This window comes from Aythya marila (assembly GCF_965140915.1).
Source record: "Aythya marila genome assembly, chromosome: 1".
Classification (NCBI taxonomy): Eukaryota; Metazoa; Chordata; class Aves; order Anseriformes; family Anatidae; genus Aythya; species Aythya marila.
In genome coordinates, this window is record NC_139042.1 from 166,899,765 (window position 1) to 166,911,949 (window position 12,185).

Genomic DNA, 12,185 nt, shown 5'->3' on the forward strand with positions numbered 1-12,185 from the left:
AAAAAAAAATATCTGATTTCTGATTTCACTTCAAATCAGCACAGGAAGTTCTTCTTGGTGGTGGTTTTGGTTAAAATAGTGCCTTTCCTGATCCTTACCAGCTAAATCAAAGGATGGTAGAGTCAAACTTTGGTCCAGCCTCACCAGAACCAATGCCTGGGGAAGGGAAAAACAGCAGCAACAATTCTGAATCAATGTCAATACTGAAGCTACACCCAGCACAAAGCACAGAAACATTTCCCCCTATTAAGTGTACCCAACTCCCAGCCTTTTATTTTAATGTATAGTCTGGTTATGAATATCCTGATTAAATTACAACTTGGATGGCTACCTTGTTTCTAATAAAACCTAATCTTTAGCACAGACCAGAGGAATTAAAGTACTTTGTCTCCTGCAAATGCCACCTGGAAGTGCACATCTTGGTCATACCTACTAGCCCTGCATGGGTGTCTTGTTTACCCTTAGAATACCTCAAACAACATTATGTATGTACATTTGACCACCTAAAATGCTCCCCCAAATCCCCTTCCCTTTAAGAAAGCAGTTATGTTGCCAGCATCCTTTACTCAAAAGAAAGGAGTATCTCACTGGGGAACGGTAACTTAATCGGTAGTAGCAAAGTGCACTTCACTGAAACCCAGTGAAGCCTTACAGGATTTCCCATCGGCACAGAACTGGGTGCCCGACAGCTTTTAAGATACCTGTAAATCTTTCTGGAAACTGACACTGCTAAAATCAGATGCAAGGTAGCAGCATTTCCTCGAGGTATGGCTCCTGAGGTTGGATAAAAATGATGCTCTGTGTAATCACATTTGAAGTCAAGACAAACGCTGCATCTAAGAGTCAATATTTATTTGATTAATAACTTACAAAATTTAACAGATTTAATTTATGTAAGGAGAGCTAATTTATTAAACATTTTACAGATTTTTTGTTCACAATGTAATACATCAAGATCCTGACAGTATTAAAATAATACTTGGCACAGTTATAAATAAAGAATATACAAAAAATCCATAGCTTAAAATGCAGTGATGCTGTTTTACACATTAATTGAAAAAAAATATATATCTGGTGGACATCAAAGAATACAGAAACCTGCAAAGAAACAGCACATGTTTAGGGCCAAGACAAAATTCCCATTTATTCTAACTATATCAGATTAAGTTGGTCTGATCTGTTGTGGGTCTGGATCAGCTTCATGAAGTTTCAGAAGCGATGCAGTTTTGGTTCAACAAATGAATTGCAAGTTTGATAACTTGACAGAAAAATGCTGCATAGCTGGCTCCCCCCTCCTGCTTGATTTTACGACTCCGATCAAAAGTTTCAGTATAACTCAAGACAAATGACAACCTGCACTGGAAACTTCACATCCCCAATTCACATATGCAAGTTCATTGTAACAACTATTTACTATTGCTCAGATTCTGCAGGTCTTAACAAAACTGTCACCAGAGAACTACTAAAAGTAAATAGTGCAGAATTCACCACATATTACCAAAGATCACCTTGTCTGCAAACCTTTTTTTTAACGTGGACTGCATGCCACAATTCATGGCAGTTAATGCTACTGGGCAACTAAAACCAAACCGAACGGCTCTTCTGGTGCTAGGTGACATTTCATAAAGTGGACTCAAGTTGTCCAAGCCAACTGACCCCCAACAGAAATGTGAAAAGTGAACAAATATGCAGAACATTCCTGATAAATAAAATAAACAACATTGTGAAGCCTTCATGCTTTTTTGTTTTCAGATTAGAAAAATATGACTAACTGGTGTCAACTGTTGTCACGGAAATAGAACGTGTCTTCGTTGGGATTACAAATTTTGTCTGACAAAAATAGCAAAAGCTTCTTGCCTCCCCTATACCCAAACCTCTCCCACTAGAACTGTGTCCAAGATGATGTTGATTTTTCCAGTATTAAACATTCAAGTACTCTACTGTTGCACTTCTGTAAATCCTGATATCTGGTACTTGCAAACTAAGCGTGTCTTGAGATCAACAAACAACTACAGAAAGAAATGTTTACTTGCAAATACTGAACATCAACTATTTACAGTTTCACTGCTCCTCTGACTAAGGCAAGGGGCGGGAATACCACTAGATTGCTTTATTACCTGTAATCTGCGTATTACAGAAAACGCTAATTTTGCCAAGCATCAAACATGCAGTGAATTTGCAGGGCATAATGCCTATTAACAGCAATATTTAACATCACTAAAAGCTCATTAGATATCTTCCTACACTTTTTGGTTGAATAAAATGAAAATGAGCAGCTTTAAATATACTAAACACACACTCACAGAGAGAAAACTAGTTGATAAATTATTTATATACAGATACACATTCTTTACACTGGTCTCAGACATCTGCTTTCAGGTCCCCTCCCCGTACTCCCCTCACAGGTTTCTCGAACCACTGGGTTGCTACAGCACTTAGAAGAAAACTAACCTGATTCTCAGTCTCTCTGTAAACAATAGTTAAGGAAGCAGTGAACAATTCACTATGAGTATATGAAAACACCATAACGAAAATCAGTGCATCACATTCAAGAAAAGCCCCCTTGGAATGCAATTTCAGGTCATTCCTTACCTTCCAAACACATCTGTAGCATGAGAACTTAAAAACATTAAGGGTGATTTCCACTTGCCAATACACCATCTTCTTCAGAATGCTGCATTACATTTTCTATGTGCGTGTGCTATTTTGGACATTTTTCTTTTTAAGTGTTCCATCATTTTACATCCAAACAAAGTAAGTGTAATTCAGATGACTCTAGTTTCTTCTTCTGCAGTTGCAGTCAATTAAAAACTATTTCATCTTGTCTTTTTATAACTGAGATTTTTGCTTTCACACCTTTGGTTTCCCCCATGCAATTTCTCTTTGAACGTGTCTGCAATTACACCACACTGTACTGTATGGGGACCGAACCTAGTACTGAAACATTGCTACTTTGTAAATTGTTTATACATTTACTTCAAAGATAATGAAGTTTTTCCACTTTTTTTCCTGAACGTTATATAACCTAGCTTTACGGGTGTATCATGCATATAAGCAGGGCTTTAACTTTGACAGAAGAGCTTTTCTTACTTGCACAATCATTTGTTTTAGACCATGTAATCTCAGAACAGGGCCTTTACAAGTATTTAGCTGTACCAGTAACTGGTGACAGTAACATTCACCAAAAAACGTGGGCAGTTCTTTTTTCTTTTTAAAACCATTATCGGATGTGCCCTACTGCTCTAACGTAACACATTACAGGGGATTCCCACCACATGATGTTTTTCACAGTATTGAAAAGCACATTTTTCAATGTACATAATACTACAGAAAATCTGTAATAAAAAAATCACATTACAGGAACTACACCATAGCGATCAGTGAACTCTGCATCATGAAATTTAGCTTTGTATTCTAAATTCTTGTTTCAGTGGAGTTATTCATATTGGGAAATGAATTTTTCTGCTCAGCACAACATAACTACTTATGTCAATACTTCAATAAACTCATGCTCCATTGTGAAAGATCTTAAATAAAAAAACAACAACAAATACTGTGAATATGCTGTTGCGAATAATTCTCATGTTAAGAACTGTTAAAATCCCTTTTTGATCTTCCTCCTCTTCCTTATCAGGTTTGGCAGTTTATTCTGTCCATTTTCACTCTTGTTAATAAAACTCTGATGAAGAGAAGGTACCTTAAGATTCATCACCAGCCCTACACATAGCATGCTACTCTTCAAGGGATGTGGATTCGAGAGAGAGAGAGAAAAATTTTCAGGCACCACTCAGATATGATATGCTCACAGGATGAAGGTGGTGCTACACTAGCTGGTAGCCTGATCCTGAAGTTTGGTCATATTCAATTGTGTACTGCCTTGTCCAGTCCACGATGACAGGCCGAAAAAGACCACAGCATCTGAATTCAAAGAAGTCTATAATGTTCCTTATACATCCATGGCTAAAAACAAAATAAAACCACACGTTAATAAGCAGTATCATCGCTCTTTTAAAAAAGTACATGTTCTGTCTTTTTACAAATTCAATTATTCTCTAAGTTCCCACCTGTAAAGAACTGACTCACCTAAAAAATATTTTAGTGCTTGCTGATGAACAAGTTTGAAAGTACATCAATGTTTGATCTTGGACACAAGCCAGACACTAACTTTCTTTCACTACCTGTTATCTTATTTCTTCCACTATCCACTATTCTTACCTAGAATAACATCCATCTTTATTGATACTTATTTATTTCTGTCATAAATATTTTCTCACCAGCTTTAGATCTAAGATCAATTAAGCCCCTAGACAACACAAAATTAAGAAAGCATTATCTTCATGGAATTAGATGGCCTGTTCAAGTGCTTCCTGATGCTGAATCAGTTCACTCTCATACATTTAAGATGCCTACATTAAAATTCCATTTTTTATTTTTTTTTTAAGAAAATTACACGTGGCCTGAATAGGTCATAGTTTCCTGGAAGAGCAGCTCATGTTATAATGTGCTAGAATAGATCAAAGCAACAAGGAGATGACTACTGCTTCATCTGACAATGCTTCATCTGCAAGGTGATACCAAGTCAGTTATTTTAGACACCTGCTGTAATTTTTAGGAGCTGCTTTTACAATAGGAGCTGTTTCAGTTTATGAAAGTGGTTTGTGAATGTGACATCAACTTGGAGATAAAAACAGTAGTTTTTTTCTATCCTGTCCACCACTTTTGTTCTTTCTTCAGGCAAAATAATTACTTGATTTTGTTATGACTCTCACCTATAGGAAGACTACACCATAGAGATGCTCATCTGTTTCTCACTAGAAGTTCTGTACCGAAAAAAAAAAGACAAACTTCTCTTCTAGCATTCTTATCTCCTGTTCTCTTGGGTGCTACCTGAAAGAGGAGCAGTTCCCACAGGACACAGCATGTACAGTGGAATGAGACATGTTTTTCTGTCCTTTCGCTGCTCCTTCCATAACACACCCTTAACCCACCCATATTCCAGCCTCATGCCTTCATTTATTTCCTGCTTTGACTTCACAAGCTGTATTCATTTCCCACAAACACTAACATACCAGTGCTACATCATCCCTGAGCTCTTCTCTTTGCTTGCACCCTCACATCACCTCCCAACACCCAGAGGCCTGCATCTCACCCACACAACGCCCACTTCAGCTCCCGGGACACCCTGCTCCCTGCCCCACAACCAGCTTTCATCAGTGACTTTCCTCCTGAAGAGAAAGTGCTACCTGTTTTCTCACAGTAAAGAAAAAGGGAAGCTAGTGCACAGAGCAACTAACTACCTCTGGGTTTGAGCACCTGATTTATAGAGAGAGTATTTTTGGTTTATTTCCCCATAAACTCTGCTGTAAAATACGATCACTGCTAGAGAGCACTATTTTTGGTGTTTATACATCACTGTCTAGAGTCACCACAAAATATTTGCCACTTCCTTTAACTGGACAGAATGCATTACTATAAAAACTGCTGACAGCTCCAGCATTCCAAGTAATGAAAATCCTTTAAAGGTATTTAGCTATGTTTTGTTTCACCAAGCTGCACAATTCAGCCATATGAACAGCTACACAAGCGAGAAATGCGTGTTTACACTTTACAACTTACTTGAATGGGCTTTCAATAGACGTGGTTGTAACTTTAAAGTGCTTGTATCGTCTTGCATTCATTCTTTCATTTGTAGTGATTCCTAAGCAAGATATCTGAAGATAGGAAAATAAAGTAAGCAATTTAACCCATATAAAAACAGGCAGACAAGTCCTGCACAAGACAGACTGAAAAAGGATTTTGTTTTTTATATTCTTTCTTTTAAAAACAATTTTTGTCTGCAGAAGTTGTCAGATCCCAACATAAAACAACATACAACAGCTGCACCAGATTGTGCAGAAGGTTTAATGTTGAAAGTGATCGGAAATAAATCATGATCATTGAACAAACTGTGACTTGTTAGTTCATAACAAAGAGATGACTGACTGATACATTGTCAGCTGAGGTGTGCTGTAAATAATAGATTCAGGAGTTTCTTCACACAGCATTTGAATCACTTTCTTTTCCTCTTGACATTCTGATTATAGTATGGTATACAACAGTAGTGTATTTCCCTCCAATTTATGTCCTGATTGCAGTAACATAACTTTTCTGTCTGCAAGATAAAAAGACGACTAGAAAAAGGTTCTTTAGCTTGTTTGTCTTAAACCACAATCATTTGGCCCACAGACTATGATTTTGTGTAACAACTTTCCAACTACTTTAGCCTAACATGGTATCTGATATAAAACTGGAGTTTACTGTAATGTGATGTAATTAGAAACAAAAATATGAGAACCCCCTTAACAGCCTTATACCACAGCAAGATAAAATCTTTTAAGTCCTAGTGGAATATGAAAAGTCAACTCTGCTGCATGGTAGAAAAGCAAGAACATTGAGAAAATTAAATTTGTGCTTGCTTGCCTCATTTAGATTTACTTATTTTCTCAAGCATTTTCTCTGCCTCCATGAAACCCAGTGGAGTTTCATTTCTATGTATATAAATGAGGTGTTAATGGCCAACTTTTGAAGTTGGAAGTGAAGGTTTTAAATTACTTTTGTAGGCAGTGCTTTGACAAGAACCCTGGCCAGTTCAATATGAAGGGCAAGTCTGAACTTGACAATGGAGGGGGAAAAAAAGCAGCAACAGCAGGGGCTGTGTAGTTGCACAGCAAAAGAAATAATTGGAGAACATCAGTTTCATCAGTACATCAAACTCCAAAGAAACATTTCTCCACAATAATCCTATGTTTTCTATATGTAACACTCTTCAGAAGTGTACTAATTTTGGAAATGTATTAATTATTAAAGTGCTATACTTATTTCACTTAATTACCTTAATGATACATAATACTATGAGATGTATTTTTCAAGGTGTCATGCAATTCAAAGATTCGCCTGCACACTGAGTGTATGAACAGGAATCCTCAATGTGGAACTTAATAGATCATGACACAAATGAAGGCTCTCTGGAAGGTTGCATGCTTATCCTGCTACAGAGAAGTCTGGTGGTTTAGACTGGTTTGAAAGCCACACGAAATATATGTAGTAGTTACCTTTGCTCATTTGTCTTGGGCAAGAAAGACCTCTAAAAGACCGAATTACACAAGACTTTGAAATTGGCATGTATTGTAAATAACCATTCTAGAGAAAGGAGGACAAAACTCAAATTTGCTAAGAAGTTTCACCTAAGCCTTAGAGGATGATTTTCATTTCCAGGATCTCTGGACAGATTAAATCAGTGAGTCTCACTGTTCATTAATGACAAGTCATACTGAAAGGTTTCCAGTATGACTTGTCTTTCATTAAAAAGGTTACAGAAAAAAATGGGTTTGGTGAGATTACAGTTAAGTCATGTGATGACGAATTACCCTGAAGCAGTGTAAGAAATTACTGCATCCCATTTGAAGTTACCACCCTCTTAATGCTAATGACATACTGCATTATTCCTACTTCTATCCACAGATTTTATCCTCTAGGCTTCTATTAGTCTTTATTGCTTTTCTCTGGTCTATTTTGCCTTTTTCTTAGAATGGAAAGCAGGAGGTAAGTATTTTAACCTCTTGCAAAAAAAAAAAAAAAAAAAAAGAACAAGAAGAGAACAACGCCTTCTACTGTGCAGAGACAACAGATACCTCCTTCAGCTGTGGCTGAGAGACTGAACACCTGGTCTTGCATAACGAACATTAAAATGTAAATGACAACTGTTTGATATTCTTATGTCACTCCCAAGATTCAGCATTATGAAGGAAGTGCTCTTCCATACCTGATACATCTGACACATGAGTAACACAGCCACCCACATGAAGTGAAAAACACTGTTTAGAAACATCCAAAACATCCAAGGAGAACAGGTAGCAATCTGTGTAATATAGGTCCAAAATCCATCCTTTGCGTAACTTGTCTCACAGTGGAAACCCCAATCTAGAGAAAAAAGGGAGCAAACACCATAAAAAAGATTAAAGATATGTTTACTATGCATCAACATAAAGACCACATTAGAACATGCTACACGAAATAAAAAATGAACTGAAGAGTTTTAGTTGTTCTCACTTCCTTTCCCAAGTCTTTGGATATATGACATACGCCGATACATGCTATGATGATGAAAATAAAGTAGGACAAGAAAAACATCATCTAACTTAAATTACCTGGTATAGGCAATGACTAATATGCAGTTCAATTCCAGAATAAAAAATACCAAAAACTTTGATAAGACAAAAAATCCTTAAAAATCCATACCACGATTTACAAGCAATTTACAAGTATTTACAAACAATTAAAAAAAAAAAAGCCCAAAAAAATCCACAAAACTATTTACTCACAAGAGATACATCCATAAATCATCCAGCAGATCATAAATAGGAGGAAGAACAGGTATCCCATAAAATAGCGATGGTTCCCTGCTCCTAAAGTTGTACAAGAACAACGGGAATCAAATTACTCCACTTTCAGAATAAAGACAACAATACACATGGTAACTTAATTTCTTGCTTATATGTACTGTTCATTATTGCATATAGAAATATTACTTTCCAATATTAAGCCAGTATTACTTTAAAAGACAAGTGAAACAACTAATATCACTATGATTTTTCCCACTACTGAGAACAAAGAACTTATTTACTTCATTTTGTTGCATTACAGCTGAAATTCACATAAACACATTTCATTTTTAGCTCCTTTCATGAGCCAACACAATTATTAAAATGTTGGTTAACGGCTATTGCAGAACCCTGAACAGCCAGGAATTACACATCAATATGTGTATTTTTAGAATTCAATTAAAAAAAAAAAAAGCCTAACTGCAGAGTTCACTTACTTAAAAGAAATAGGAATATATATAAAAAATACAACCCCCCGTGATAATAAGTTAACTCAAAACTTAGCTTTATCAAGCATGTTTAAGCCTAACTGAAAATAAATATCCAAGAGAAGTTAGATATTAACAGAACAGAACAGCCCCAAAGAGCTGGCTAAGATAATGAACAGCATTTAAAAAAAAAATAAATCAGTTATTTAAAGAATGATCTATTTCTAACATCATCACAGCTAAGAAGATGCCTCTTATGTATGTCGTTGTTTTGAAGGACTCAGCCTTCCTTCTGTCTATAAGATGTACCCACTGCTGTAACCTTCCAACAGCTTTAGGCTGTGAACTAAACCAATAGAGACTGTAATGGGCTAAAGAAGATTTGGCTGTCACCATTTACCAGCACAGCTTTTACTTCTTCATTATGTCAAATGTTTTTTGCCTGCTAAAGCAAGAGCATCCTCTGGAGGCAGAAAATAATCAAGTGGTTTTAGCAAGAGAACTGAAAGGCTATATAAATAAGAGATAAGGAAAAATACACAAACACAAGCTAGACTAAACACGACATTTCCTTGAAAATCAAACAAGCTCCTTCAGATGTAAAATATGTTGCAACATTGCTTTCAGTCAGCTAAGAGCACACCAGAAATAGTGTTTGGAAATGTCCCTAAAGTATTAGTTCCACTCGCATCCTAAGTTTTGGAACAGTTATGTTTCATTAAAAAATAAAAATAAAAAAAAAAAAAAGCAACTTAAATGGTGACCTAGAGGTCCATCTGATAGGTGTATGACGAAACACTCCTTGCAGTAGCATCTCCAATGATCCTGGACCAAATGTTACTTAACAGGAAATCCAGGTATTTGGTGAAAACATATACATAGAATTTAAACCTATGAAATCAGACAGGTATAGCCTTGGTAACTATTAAAAGACACCAGAAAAGGAAAGTGGACTTTATTTTGGAAAAGAAAGAACTTTCAGAAAGGATCACAATCAGTAAAGGAAAGAAGTTCCTTTTTTATCTTAAATAAAACTGAGCAAAACACAGCACTGTCTTCTAGAAGTTCACCCTGGATTGACAGCAACACAGTCACTGATCCTTCACAGTCAAGATAATGCTGGAAGAATAGTCGCTAATTACTTTTATATGGTTTTGTTTACATTATACATAAGTAATAACATATAATACAGACAACTACTTTTTATTTTTTAACTGATGGAGTTATACAATGCATGACTTGTATAATTTGTTCATTCCTTCCTCCTTTTTTCCTATGTTTAGCCCCTTGGAGAAGAATCCTTTTTGGGGTTTGGGAAGAAATCATTGTTCTAAACCATAATGTAATTTCTCACTTACACAAGACCTACCTTTTCAGTTACTGCTATCCAAACAATAATTCAGTACATTGTCAGCACAACTTGTGACATAACAGTACAAAATTTGGCTATAGCTCCTTTCATGCTGTTACTTGAAAACTAGATTTCTGTTGCAAGTTTACAGTTTGGGTTTGAAAGGTAACTGCAAGTTTGAAAATGAAAAATAAGTTATTAAACAAGTGACTGTAATAATGCCTTTTTGATACTCCGTTAAAAACAGGTATAAATCAATCACCTCCAGAGACTTGCTCACTGAAATGTTAACTAAAATTTCGCAGGTATGATGAAAATAATTTGCCCCATTTAATTAACTTTTTTTTTCTTTAATAGTCTGCACTTCTTGTCAACCTCTTCAGAACAGTAAAAATATTGTCTCTCTTTGCACTGCAAATAACCCCCAAAGGATTTATTTTTAGAGTGGCTGTACACACACTTTCTGCAATCCTATCTTTAGTAAAATTCTTATCCTTTTAACACATTTGAAGGAAGACTATACAAAACATTTCCAAATCCAACCTTCCTGGGAAAGGCATAATTTATCTTTCCCTTTTTGGGAAACATACCCTGAATGCTGTTTTAAGAATGGATTCTGTTTTGTAATCCTATGAGCAGAGTCACCATGTACAAATTGGAGGCAGAAAAGCCATTTAAGGTCATTAGACCATCATTCCCTCTAGTTCAGGACTGTTCCCATAGTGTAATTTCTTACGTTTTTTTTCCAGCATATTTTCAAGTTTCCTAATGTTTACTTTTACCACCAGTTATCCAGATCTGTTCAAGACCAGGAAGATTCTGCTTTTTCATCACCACTGTTGTTGAGGGGGGAAAAAAATACACTACAACCTCCCATCCCCCCAAATCACATCACATTTCCTTCCTTTAACCTAATCCTACTACTCACATTCTTCTTGTTACACACAATGTTTCTGTGTGTTTTTTTTTTTTCCTTCCCCATGTTGTTTTATGCTTTTTCAAGTTACCGATTAAAATCATGGATCTTTGTCCCACTGACAAGTACTCCACAGCACTCAAAAAATAAATAACAAGCTGTCACTCAGCATTGTCTCCAAAACCTGAGCCTGTGCCCACTCTTTCTTTATGCTATTGTTGGTCATTACATTAAGGATGCCTCAGTTCTTCATTGTAAAACATCCAAAATGTAAATCAAAAGTAACTCAGATAATGACAGTAGCAGGAAATGTAAAATAGAAGGGAGTGATCCAAGTCCATCTCAGTGAGATTTCAGCGATGCTGTTTTAATTCCAATTTCAGCACTGACCACTCTACTCTTGACCATCACAACAGTCAAACTGCAGTGACCATCTATTATTTGCAAGGACTACAATGTCAATGAATGCAGGTCTTAATTCCTCCCCAAAATTCTGATTGTGTCCTAAAGAAAATGAAGCAAGCTATATTCACTTCCTGGCTGTGAAGCTCCCCCTACATAATAATGGATTTCAAGTAAATTTCTCAAAAAGCAAGACACAGAATATCAGCATTTAGAGACTTTATTGCTGTTCTATTCAGTTCCTAACATCATCGCTGGGGAGAATAAGTGAATACCTGTGAATCTGGGGCCAGGGGAGGAGGGGGCCATAAAGAAAAGAATACCTCATTAGTAAGCCATTCTGCATGTAAGTACTATAATCATCGCATTTCTGAATATGCACACTTTGCCATTAGAAAATTATTAGAAAATATGAAAAAATACATTATGCAAATGGATAAATAGTTGTCAAATCAGTACACGCTCTTTCTGTGGAAAGTAAAAATGCAGTTAAGCTTTTTATCTTTTAAATACTAGAATGTAAGTGTATATAAATATGCATTCAGGAAACTGAATTAAAACAATTTTGAGGATGGGTATATAAGAGACAATACAAATAAGATAATGCTGAGAATCACATGTAGAAAAAAGATAAGCTCAGTACTAAAAGCAATTTTCCTTCTATCAAA

General features: G+C 36.0%; 1 protein-coding gene across 2 annotated transcripts in view; it reads right to left on the bottom strand.

Moving 5' to 3' along the window:
* Positions 1-843: 843 nt before the first annotated feature.
* ZDHHC17 (zDHHC palmitoyltransferase 17) overlaps positions 844-12,185 on the bottom strand; it is a 73,657-nt gene continuing 62,315 nt past the window's right edge. Inside the window, exons 14-18 of one of the 2 annotated variants that reach the window (XR_014319417.1) lie at positions 8,361-8,444; positions 7,802-7,959; positions 5,617-5,711; positions 2,593-3,960; positions 844-1,098 (exon numbers count right to left, since the gene is read on the bottom strand). Coding sequence is in view for 1 of the 2 variants with exons in the window: in XM_082784211.1 (XP_082640337.1) it covers positions 3,822-3,960; positions 5,617-5,711; positions 7,802-7,959; positions 8,361-8,444 (476 nt within the window). In the remaining variant the exon portion in view is untranslated. Of the gene's footprint in view, positions 3,961-5,616; positions 5,712-7,801; positions 7,960-8,360; positions 8,445-12,185 lie in introns of both variants that reach the window. The other variant, XM_082784211.1, reaches the window with a different exon arrangement.